The sequence below is a fragment of the Marmota monax genome, unplaced genomic scaffold (genome assembly GCF_021218885.2).
Source record: "Marmota monax isolate L192 unplaced genomic scaffold, Marmota_monax_Labrador192_F-V1.1 WCK01_AAM20220418_F8-fsc00050, whole genome shotgun sequence".
Lineage (NCBI taxonomy): Eukaryota > Metazoa > Chordata > Mammalia > Rodentia > Sciuridae > Marmota > Marmota monax.
Window position 1 is genome coordinate 7,738,927 of NW_026694552.1, and position 13,402 is coordinate 7,752,328.

At 36.1% G+C, this 13,402-nt stretch overlaps 1 protein-coding gene across 1 annotated transcript in view; it reads right to left on the reverse strand.

Annotated features, from left to right (window-relative positions):
* Nucleotides 1–13,402, reverse strand: part of Gucy2f (guanylate cyclase 2F, retinal) — a 98,861-nt gene that overhangs the window by 71,530 nt on the left and 13,929 nt on the right. The window contains 1 exon segment of the mRNA XM_046420812.1: nucleotides 166–502. Coding sequence (XP_046276768.1) covers nucleotides 166–502 — 337 coding nt within the window.

Here is a 13,402-nt window from a genome sequence, read left to right on the forward strand (position 1 = left end):
GTTCTTATTATTTAAATTAGATCAAATGCCAAGACATTGATGTTACCCAAATGCAAATGACTGACTTTATGATTGTTTCAATATTAAAATATGTCGTGTCCTAAAGAGGTTCCCTGGTAAACCAAGCTGAATTAAATTGACTACTAGTGATTTGCCATTCCTTACCTCCTCGGCAGATCTTCCCTTCCGCAAACCAGCATTCTGCATCTGCTCTAGGGGACCTGCCACCAGGGAAGTGAATAGGTGTCCCTCTGAACTGTAGCAGCTCCATTTCCATGTCCGTACTGTAGGTACCATGGAGCTCTCACTCTTTCCAGCTTGGATCCAGGATTACATATTCTGAAATTCCATTTCCACTTGAATCTCTCCTTATCAATTGGTTGAATCCATAGAACTGCATGTATTTGGAATGCTGAGCCAGGCTGGCAGCACTAGCCTGTCCATTTTCTTTCATAGCATTATTCATGGCTTGTGCGATAAAAGTTCTAAACAACAGTGAAACCTATTTTTAAAAAATTACAATTATCTTGAGCCCTAGTCGCCCTAGAGCGATCTCAGTGTATATTCCAAGCCTGTGTTCATTATTATGAGCTGCACGTCTGAGTGGAGTAGAGCTATGAAGACCCAGAGGGAAAAAATTGTTTCTGAGGACTTGCTTGCTTTCTCCCCTGAATTTTTCTGTTTTTCTCCCCCAGGCCTTCATATCTTTAAATATATCAAATATGACAATTTTATGAGCAAACCAAGTCATACACAATATATTTTTATGCTTCTAAACTAAGAAAGTGATTTAGGGTTATAAAGGGCACTAAAAAAACAAGCATGAAATAGACAAGGGGAGTTCAAAGGAAATTTACCAGGTTAATTACTGGTGCATTATGCATGAAAAAATCATTGTGCTGGTGCTACTACACTGATAGGTGTGTGTGTGTGTGTGTGTGTGTGTGTAAAGACTGTATACAATGTGTCTCCACAGTCCATGCCTGTGCCCCATCTTAGTTTAAACTAGCTGATCTCCTAGGCACATGCTCCCCAGAGAAAGTGAACTTGGAATCCAGTTTTTGTTTGGTTTGGTTTGGTTTGGTTTTGTGGTACTGGGGATCGAATGGAATCCAGTTTTAAACACATATCTACATACACAGTCACAGGGCCAAATGTATAGAAAATGCTGATTTTAGTCAAGAAACCTTATATTCTATTGGTGTGCAAAGTGGCAAAGTCTTGGTAAGAAGCCATGTAAAAGTGGTAAGGGTGCTATAGTATATTACATGAATTTATCTGCTAAATAAATATGGTAAAAGCCATAATATTCATGTACAATGCCTGATGTACTGCTTTTTAACCTTGTTAAGTTTATTTTTGGAATAAACCTTGTACCTTTTTTCCCAAAGTATATGAGAGAAAATACATACAAGCCCTCCCATTTCTGTCCTCTCTCCTCCTCCACCACATAGGACCATGGCTTTGTGGTTTTCCATAACATTTCTCTTCTAAGTGGAGTTCAAGAAAGTTATGGTCATGTCATCTCACCAAGCGTCAGAGAAAACTGATACTTGCTACTTCTGTTTTGAAAGGCTTAGAAAGCAAACCTCCTGTAACAAACTTCATTTGGAAAAAAAAATGGGGGTATTTAAAGTTGAAGAAATAATTCATATGTTGGAAATGCAATCAAAACGCAGAGAGGTGTAGAGGCTAGCAAGACAGTGCCACAACTTGTTAATGTGGAACAGAGGGTTTTTAACTCTGGCTTCAAATTAAAATTACCCAAGAGTATTAAAAATACCAATACCAAACCCACCACAGACCAACAAAATGAGATACTTTAAGTTTGAGGTCCAGTAGTCATTGTTATTAAAATCTTCCTACACATTCTAACATACAAATGGGGTTTAAAACCAGCAAATGGAAGATGAAACACTGGCTTTTCGTCTGTTTCTAATGTCGGGATCTTTGAGAAAGTCATTTATCACCTCTCTCAGGGTTTCAGTTTCTTTCTCAGTAAAATGAAGATACAGAATTATGACTATCTAAATACTACAAGTTACCTGGTCTAGCTATCTTACTTTATAGTAGAAAAGTGAGATCTAAAGAAGTCAAGTGACCTGTCAAGTCCATTCATCTAAGCATAAAACCAGGACTAGAAACAAGGGTTTCTATTTCTGAATTTAGTATTCTTGACTGGAGAAGATGTGCCCTATGATCCTTCCTGGTTCTAAACTCCAACAAAAAATTCTTAACTCTTGGTCTAGTCCAGGGACCAAATTTAGCATGAAGACTTTTTTTTTTTTTTTGCCTGTATCTTGGTCCTTAATTTCTCTGACCTCTTAACACTAAAATGGCACAAAGTTCAGTCCTTGGTCTTCTTCCCTATCTCTACATTCTCTCCCTTGGTGATATCTATTGGTATCATAGCTGTATAAGCTAAACCAGATTTATTATAGCTCAGACCTCTCTCCTATATTTCAGACTCACATAGTCAAATGGTTACTTTGATATCTCTACTTGAATGTTAAATTTCAACATACCAAAATGGATCTTCAGCCCAAATCTTCCTACTCCATCTATGAGGAGTTTCCCCACTTTTGTTAATAGGTTTTCCAATCTTCCAGTTGTTCAGACCCCAAATTTTGTCCTCAGATAACAGAGACAACTGCAATCAGAGTTTAAATCAACACTTGTCTCCTGAGTTGTATTTTGATGATCTCCCTTCACCACCCTCCCTCAACAAGCTTTGTAGAAATACATAATAAATGGATGATAGATACTGCCACCAAGGCATTCACACTTAGTTGCCTAGCACACACTGAGGTCCCTTTTGAGGTTTTCACTAATTCCCCCTCCTGACCTTCTTGGATGCCCCCATTTAATTGCCTTAAGATTTCTGCAAGAGCCTGACTACTTTGTAGTTTTTGATAGGTTATGACAATAAGTGAAGGATACAAAGTACAGCATAAAATCAATACTAGTAAAACAAATGAGTAAAAAAATCCACAGGGCAGCAAGCCCCTGAAAGCAGAGAAAAGGCTAGTGTTGTTTTGAAAGGCACAGAGCCTTCTGGGAAAGAGACCTTCATCTACCTACAGCCAAAAGCAAAGATTGAAACTTTTAAAAGTAACATCCCCACCTCTCAATTGACCCATCACATTGGGTTTTCAGCTGGCCAGGCTGTACTGCCCTTTGTGTTCTCAGATTGACCCCTGGTAAGAGTTTATTGACAGCATCTCCTTAAGATAACTAAAACTTGAAGCCTTCTCTTCAGGATTATCTTGTCTACTCCACATATTACATTAACACACACACACACACACACACACACACATACACACTCCACATACACACAAAAAAAGTATGGTTAGAGGGACCTGAAACTAAGGGAAAGAGGATATCTGTAACAACAGCATTCAATTTCAAAAGAGGGACTATCACAATGGTCCGTGTGAGTGATATGTTTTTTCCCCATCCTTTCACCTTCAGTCTATGGATGTCTTTGCCTATGAGGTGAGTATCTTGGAGATAACATATCACTGGGTCTTGTTTTTCCATTCAATCTGACAATCTATGTCTCTTGATGGATGAATTTAATCCATTTACATTCAATATTATTATTGAGATATAATTTGTGTTCCTGGTCATCTTGGTTTATTTCTAGTTTTTAATTTGAATTAGTTTCTCCTTTGATTGAATGTTTCTTTAGTGTAGTTCATCCCTTTGTTAGTTTCCACTTTTTTCATTTAATTTTCATGGAATATTTTGTTGACAATATTTTGAAGTGCAGGCTTTCTGGTTACAAATTCTGTTAATTTTTGTTTATCATGGAAGTTTTTATTTTGTTATCAAATCTGAAGCTTAATTTTGCTGTATATAGGATTCTTGGTTGGTATCCATTTTCTTTCAGAGCTTGGTATATGTTATTCCAGCACATCCTAGCTTTAAGGATCTGGGTTGAGATATCAGCTGATATCTGTACTGGTTTCCTCCTATATGTAATCTGATATTTTTCTCTTGCAGCCTTTAAAATTCTATACTTATTCTGTATGCTAGGCATTTTCATTATAATGTGCTTTGATATGGGTATGTTGTAATTTTGCACATTTTGGGTCCTTTAAGTCTCTTGTATTTGATTTTCCATTTCATTCTTTAGATCTGATATTATTTCATTGAAAAGATTTCATGTTCCTTTGGTTTGTATCTCCGTGTCTTCATCTATCCTGATAAATCTTAAATTTATTCTTTTCATGTTATCCCATAATTCTTGGAAATTCTGTTCATGGTTTCTTAACATCTTCTCTATTTGGTCAACTCTATTTTCAAGATTATATATGTTGTCTTCATTGCCTGAGGTTCTATTTTCTAAGTGGTCTAGTCTGTTGGTGATGCTTTCTATTGAAATTTTAACTTGGTTTATTGTTTCCTTCATTTCAAGGATTTCTGTTTGTTTGTTTGTTTTCAGAATCTCTATCTCTTTATTGAAGTGATATTTTGCTAATGTATTTGCTCTCTTACATCATTCTTTACCTCACAGATTAGCTTAACTATGTACATTCTAAACTCCTTCTCTGACATTTCTTCCACTATGGTGTCAATGGATTCTGATATTGGATCAACTCGGTTTGCTTGGGGTGATTTGTTCCCTTGCTTTTCATGTTATTTCTGTTTACCCATCTAATAGTATGGGTCTGAGGCAGTACAGTCTCTACCCTGTGGACTTATAATGCCCCTGAAGGTTTCCAGTACCTCAATTGTGGAGAAACTGCCTGTCTGCTTTCTTGGTTTCATGCCACAGAGTAGCCAGGAATGCAACTTCCTCTATTCCACCATCTTGGATCTCTCCACAATGGTTCATTCTCCCTGTGTGAGCTTAGATTTGTGTTCTAATTGGTTTACATTCCTATTTCACCCATTCTGCCATTCAGCAATAGGGATTTCCCCTTCCCATAAATGGAAAGCATACCTGTTAGCAACAGTCACAAAAGTTTCCAGTTGCACTTGCTGCAAATAATGAGAAAGGGAAGAGGTAGAGGATGGAATAAAAAAAGGAACACTCATCATAACCTTCTGTCCTGGCTTCTCAATACAGCCCCAAATAAGTTAAGACAGAATAGTCAAGAACTCCTGTCAGACAGATGACCTTATTGACATCACATCCCAGAATGGCAAGACCATGGATGATTCAATCTATTGTTTTTGCCTACTAGATAGACCTGAACCTGAATAAATGAATGAAAAATAAAATATTTCATTGATTTTTATTTAATGACTTTAGGTAAATCTACCCTAGGCTTTTAGAGCTTTCAACCATGAGAACAAGGTCTAGGTTAGAAGTAGTGATATTTGAATTTGTTCAGTTTAATTGTTCATGCTGTTGTTGACTATCATCAGTTTAAATTTACTCTGCTTAACATGTAACACTGGCTTCCAAGGAACTTTGTCCTCAGAGGTGCACATAAAAACATGCCTGACTTGGAATGCCATCATTTAAAAGAGAAAATGGCAACACCATTTTTGAACAAAAAGCTAGACACATGTAGAAATCAAGAAACCAAAGAGTAATTGAATTTGTTATTAAAAATGGTCTCAAACCTTGTACTTGCAAGATTTGGATAATAGATCAATCTTTTTGATGTGATGCTCATGAACACAATACCCTTATTTTGTATAGAGTGGGGTAGAAAAGACGATCAGCGCTTTTGGGAGCTTTTGGCAACATTTTCTGATGACCTGTTTGGTGGTCTACTTCCTGGAATGTTCCAGTCCTAACTACATCCCCTTCAGCCTAGCACCCAGTGCCAGATATGTATACTTAGGGTAATGGAAAACAATAGGTGGAGCTTAAGCTCCCTAGGCTTGCTTAGAAACCCAGAAGATATTTTTTGCTTAACTAACAAAGGCAGGCCACATTTGGATAAAATATTCAAAATGTGTATTCCAGAAATATGCACTTGTAGCCAATAGAATGTCATTGAAAACAAGCATTGGGACTACAATGAACAGGAAGAAAACCTAATTTCAGAAGTCTATCTTATGCCAAAGTATAAAGGTACCATTTATTTATCCTTGCCCAATCATCCTGAGACCAAATTAAGAAGTTTATCACTAGTTTCCTATCTCCAAATCTATTCTGATTTATTTGTTATATTTGCACAGGTCATCATAAAATCCTAGTATCTCTTACATCAGAGAAAAACAATCCAATAAACCTATTCAAATCAAAGTATTAGACACTTAGTAATGCTACTTTGCTTGAGTAAAGCATTAGCATTAGATATTATTAGTACAGTGTAATAAAACACAAGCGAGCAAGTCATTTGTATGGTTAAATGGTCAGGTTCTGGTATCAGACATGAGTGGAATCCCAGGGCTGCCACTTGCCAGCTGTATGACCTTAGGCAAGATACCTTGATTCTCAGTTTCTTTCATGAAATGTATTAATAACTAATTTGTAGGGTTTTTCTGAGGATTCTATTGGCTCATTTCTGTCAGGTACCTGGTACAGAGTGAACACTGAATATACAATATCTGCTATTATTTGCATTTCAGATAAACATAGGTAACATCATTCTGGAAGTATTGTGTTCAAGTTTGTTGTCCCAATATTGAATTTGTGATCAATAGGTAGTAGAGTCCCAGTTTTAGACCCAATGTCCTAAATGGCAAAACTGGTCTTCATTTGGGCAAAGATCTCCTTTCTGTTTTGTTCTCCATTATATCTCCTGAACAGAGCTGATTCACAGTAATAATAAAAACTTTAATACTAGCTAGCACTTATTGAAGGATTATTAGTTGCCAGGCAAGTTCATTAGTGTGTTAACTCCTTTAATCCTCACAACAACCCTGTGAGGTAGGTACAATTATTATTCCCAAATTAAAAATGAGGAAAAGAAGAAATATGGAGCTTAAGTAAACATGGGTAGTCTGTCTCCAAAGCCCCTGCTCTTAACCAATGTGCTCTATCTGACAGTAATGAATACTTGCTAAGTTAATTATTAGGCTGTGGTAAACTCACCAATAAAAGAAAATTCTTTTTTTCCTTTTTAACTTTACATTAACTTCTTGATTAAAGATAGCTAAATCAAGATTTTTTTTTTCCTTCACGCTCATCCTCCTCTCAAATGCCAATCTCTAATCTGTAAACCTGAACCACAGAATATAAAGATAGAAAACCGCTATGGAAGTGGTTACCAATTTAACAGAGTAAAAATAAATCAAACCTAAACAACTGAAGAGGGAAATATTTATAATCAATAAGCAGATTTTCTCCCTGAGAATTCTAGAATGGCTTAATAATTAGTGATACCAAGTACCATAGAAGTAGGGGTGAGGTTGAACACTAAATGGGAGAGAAAGCACTTTGAGCAGCTGTATAAGGAGCAGTAAGACATCCCCCATCCCCAGCTCTGCTAAGACCCAGACCTCTGCAGGAAACAGGATAAATTAATTCACCAAAGCTCTAGAGCTGGGATATTAGACACAGAGAAGTTGGAAGTGAAGTGGGGCACAAAAGCCAGTGATGAAGTTAAAGGCTTCATGATTAATAGTGAGAATTCCAGTTTCTTTCACCCAACATTGCTCCTGGAATACTGGTCACAAGTATTATGATTCCCGATGAGAAGACTGGATGACTCATATCTGTAGAAAGCCCAAGATCCAAGACCTACGTATAATGACCAAAAACAAACAAACAAACAAAAAATAGCAGTTGGTAGACAATTGCTTTATACTGAAACCCAGTGGTCAATATAACCACCATGCATATAAACCTTAAAATCTGCCTTTTAGAACTTTTGTCTTAAATATGAACAACAGTCATGGTCACCAGATATCCAAAGAAAACAACATAAAATATAAAGATTAAAAGAAAGAAACATGAACAATTAGGAACTGAGAAAAAACAAAGAGAGAAGAAGAAAACTCCAAAGACACTATAAAGCTTATCTACAGTGCAATAAGAGAAAATATACTTGTCCCTCTATATCCACATGTTCAACAAACTGCAGAACAAAATTATTTGGAAATAAAACTGCATCTATTCTGAACCTGTACAGATTTTTTTTGCCATTATTCCTAGAACAATACAGTATAATAATTATTTACATAGCTTTTACATTGTATTAGGTATTATAAGTAATCTAGAGATGAGTTAAAGATTATGGTAAGACATGCATAGGTTATGTGCAAATATACCATTTTCTGTAAAGGATTTAAGCATCCTTGGATTTTGTTATATGCAGGGGTTCCTAGAAGCAATGCCCCACAGATACCAAGGGACAACTGTACTATATTTGTGAAACAAAAGCAGGGACCATTAAAATAGAATGGACTCTTGGAAATTAAAAATATGATAGCTAAATATTTTACATGTTAAAAGATTTAGAGCACAAAGTTGGGAAGCTCAGGAAGAAAAATTAAAACTAAAGAAATGAACCATGTAAGAGAAATAATAAGACAATTAAAAGAACAACCCACAAAATCTTAATCTAACTAATACTATTTCCAGAAAAAACAAAGACAGTATTATTGAAGAAATTATAAAATAAATAATATAAGAACATTTCCCTGTTAAAATGAGCTTGTAGATCAAAAGGCCCCACCAAATGCATAGCATAATATGTATCAAAGACTCAGACAACATCGTGATATCTCACAGCATCAGAAAAAGAAGAGAAAACCTTAGAAGCTTCTGGGGAGATGGAGAGGAATGAAAACATGTTTCACTAAAGGATCAGAAATAAGAATCACATTGATGTTCTCAGTACCAATACTGGAAACTAGAAGCCATGTCTCCAAAGCACTGAGGGAAAATGATTTTTTTTACCTAGATTTATATACTCAGCCAAACTATCAATCAAAATAAAGATAGAATAATGACTTTTCAGACATGCAAAATCTCAAAAATTTACCTCCTATGTACCTTTCTCAGAAGCTATTACAGGATGTGCTCTACAAAACTGACAGGAAAAAAAAAGAAATGGGACCCATGAGCTTCATGAAATAGAGGATCTAGCACAAAAGAAAAAGAAATGGAATTTCTAGGATGATGAAAATGGAAATCCCACCATAATAGTTGTTCATCCAACTTATGGAGAATAAGCTTAGATTGAACTAGAACTGTAGAGAGCATCAATGAAAACATATCAAATTGATAAGGGATTTAACAGGTTTTACCATGTAAAAAAATTGTTTTGAGGGGATTTTACCACCTTATCAGAAAGTGTGGGCAGACTTAGAAATTCCAATTAGTGTAAGCAAATTTTTAACTTTAGTTTAAAAATAAAAAGTTATATGTGACATGAATTATAACCCATAGAATATTACATGGATTCCACACTGAATAATATTTAGATAGTAGATACTATGTAAAAAATAGTAGCTGGGCACAGTGGCACACACCTCAGATCACAGCCACTTGGTTGGCTGAGACCGGAGGATTGCAAATTGAAAGCCAGCCTCAGCAATTTAGCAAGGCCCCAGGCAATGAGTGACACCCTGTCTCAAAAAAAAAAACAAAATGGCTGGGGATGTGGCTCAGTAGTTAAGCACACCTTTGTTCAATCCTCAAAAACAACAACAAAAAATAAATAAATAAATAAATAAATAAATAAATAAAAACCTAAACATGAGACAGGTCTGGTGCTACACACTTGTTATCCCAGTAACTCAGATGCTGAGGCAGTATGCCAAATTCAAGGCCAGCCTACACGGGCTCCATGGCACATGCCCTTAATCCCAGGTGCTTGGGAGGCTGAAGCAAGAGCACTGCAAGTTTAAAGCCACCTTCAGCAAAAGCAAGGCACTAGGCAACTCACTGAGACCCTGTCTCTAAGGAAAATGCAAAATAGGGCTAGGGATGTGGCTCAGTGGTCCAGTGACCCTGAGCTCAATCCCCAGTACCAAAAAAAGTGGGGCACAGGGGTTTAGGGTGTAGCTCAGTGGTAGAGGGCCTCTGAGTTTGATTTCCAGTACCACAAAACACACAGATACACACACACACACACACTTTGAATTTAACTAAATTGTAACATAATCATATTTAGGGTTTGAGGGAAAGTAAGGAAGTAAAAAAGGACTAAGGATTCCTCCCCCTGCCCACTTTGCTAGAAATGCAACGAATGTTCAAAGTTGACTAATCAAGGGACACTAGTAGTGGTATAGTATTTAGAAACATACATGTAAAACCCAGAATAAAGAGACAAAAGATATGAAATTTGTTACTTTTGATGAAGGATAGGAGGGAGACCTAAGAACCATTTTGTTTTTGACATAAGCCTTTCAGCATTTCTTGACTTTTAAAACTATGTGTATGTATCCATGCATCCCTTTGATAATTTGTTTGGTTTTTTTAACCTCTTAAATTATCAAAGATATAAATTAAGAGAGGTTGCAAACCACTGCTATGGGCAATGTAGCCTATATATAGAAATTTCTATTACAATGAGTTTTTGGGCAAGAGCGTAATACATTCATCTTCTTAATGCATTTGCTTATTCACTTATTGTCTATCTCACTAGAATTTAAGCCTCATATGGGCAGGGATGTGAAAGTAAATGTTTAATATGGTTTTATGACAGGAAAAATGCTCCTATTTGTAGCATTTACCAAATTTTGTAATGCAAATATTCCTACCATGCCTGATTTTAAGCTACCAAGGTGATGTCACTGAATGGAGCAGATAAAAGATGCACTCAGTTGACTTTTATGAACAGAATCCAATTGCCTGCTAACAGAAACCTTGTCTGTCTTCTTAACTATTGTCTCTGGAGTTCAGCATAGTGCTTAGTGCATGGTTCAATAGTTGTTTACCTGTTTCCTCAATAGGAGGAAAAAACAGCAGTTCAGGGATCGGCAAACATTGGATGACATAATTTGACCTGGGAAAATACCATTTAAAATTCTGAAAGCAAAATAATTTTGAAATTTAGAAGTATCAAAAGACCCTCTGCTAGTAATCAAAAACTTAAAGAGTATAGAAAGCTGAAATCAGAGTATAACTTAGATGCTGGGTCATGATCCACCAGCAAGTTCTTCCTTGCCTCAAAGGCAAAAAAGTGAAAAAGAAGGTAGCTGTGAGCCAGACATTCTGCTAGTCATTTTATACATTTTACTTCATTTAATTGTCACAATAATTCTAGGAGATACAGCACCCTAACTTACAGATAGGGGAACGGAAAAATCAAAAACTCCAAGGAATTTGTCCAAGCTAGTAAGACTGAGAGTTGGGATTTATTTTTTATTTTTTAAATATTTTACTGATAGATAAAAATTGTACATGTTAATGAGGTACCATGTGATGTTTGACACATGTATACATTGTATAATGTTTGTATCAGTTTCTATCTCCTCAATCATTATCATTTCTTAATGGGAAAAACATTCAAAATCCTTTCCTTTAGCTTTTTGGAAATATGCAACACATTTTCATTTTCTGTAGTTCACCCTACAAGTTCAATAGCACACCAGAACTCCTTCCATACTCCCATCTAACTGTAATTTAGCATCATTGATTAACCTTTCCCCTGGAGCTGTGATTTAAACCCAAATTTGCCTAACTCCTTATCATAAGCTTTTTCTTCTATACCAGCTGCCTTCAAAAATACCTTTGAGCAGAATAATTAAGAAAAATGGGGGGGGGTTGTTTATCAGAGACATGAAGATAATTGTCTCACCTTCTATCATTCTTTGGTTATGAAGCTCTAGCCTAGACACCTGCAAAGTGGGGGTAGAATGCATTCGATCCGGCTTTTTAAAAATAAGCTCTGGATTCTTTGTTGCAGCTCTATTTCCTTGTCTAAAGCAGAGTGCAGGCTGCCTAGCAACCAAGCTAATGGCGTCTTTTTTTTTTTTTTTTTTTTTTTTTGCGTTAATTACCTTATGTTCCACAAGCTCAAAGGGATTCAATCAAATATCAAGAGTACAAGGTCTGACTTTTTTATATCAATATATCTGTTCATACACATGTACAATACACACACACACACACTCACACACTCTCACCATCTTCTTCTCTCCATCTTATGATTAAAGTAGAAAGATGACTTAGACTGTATTTATGTGATGCCTTATCGTTGGGATGGGATATAAATACAATGCCATACAACTGATTGTGCTTGACTATAAATAATAAATACAATGCCATACAACTGGTTTGACCAACCATCCTTAGCAATATGAGGGATTATTGTAACTGCTGTAAACAGTTGTTTTCTATTCTATATGAAAAAAGAGAGATTTATTATAGACATATCAGTAATAATAAAGTTCAAATCCAGCACTATTAATATCACTGCCAGTCACATTTCTTATGAGAACAAGAATCAGGAATGTCTTTGATATCAGGGTAGGAAGAAACATGTACATCTGTTTCATCTGAATTACTTATTGGGGGACAGAGAGAAATAGGAGGCCAATGGATAAAGAAAGGGTGGATAAAAAGGAGAACATCTTGGAGAATGTGAATATTTGACCCAATCCACTGACTACCTAATAGCCTTCTCCTTGCTAACAGCATCTTAATTTTGTTAGCACTTTTCTGGAAGTTATAGGATTAACCACATTGGTCTCATTCTTCTTTCCAGATTATTGGTTTAGGACTGGATATGGGACACAATCTGGGAGAAGTCTGTTTGAGGAACTTCTGGGAACAATTTACTCACTCTTGAACAGAAACACATGAGTCCATTTTCACCTCTGGACATTTCTACCTATACTTAGTGTCTGGAACTGTGGCAGCCATCTTGTGACCATAAAAAGTGGCTCATAAGGGCTATCTAGCATGCTATAGTTTGTAAAGTGTAAAGATGAAAAGAACCTAGCTCTCTGATGACATCATTAAGCTACTGAATTAACCAACCATGGAATAGTTCCTGTTTTGAAAGAGAAATGTTTTTTAGGCCAATTTGTGTTGAACTGCCTATTACTTACAGCCCGAATTAATACTAAAGAATGCTAGCACATGCTTGAACTTTTAAACTTCTTTATATGTCATTCTAAATGGTTCTGAAGATGCCTATTGTCTACATCTGACCTCCAACATATAGAAACCTGCATATTCTAATCTAAGTGGTGTCTTTGCCTCCCCAATATTCTCTCATTTTCCTGGTCTTCTTTGTACTCATTCTCTTTGTTTTTGTCTTTGCTCTTCTTTCTTTTCTCTGCTTTCTTCCCCTCCATACACTTTTTCTTCCTCTGTGCCCTATGTGACTGTGATTTGAATCTTAAGTATGTCTATATAGACATGCATGTAAATGTATAAATAGTATTTCTTGTATATTAGAAAGGAGGACTTCTTGCCCATTCCAAATGATTCATTTAATATAAAGATAGCTCTGGCAGCAAAAGACTCCTGGCCTCTCCTCACCTACTTACTCTTTTCTTCCTACAAAGGAGGAGTGACTTAATCTGATGTGCT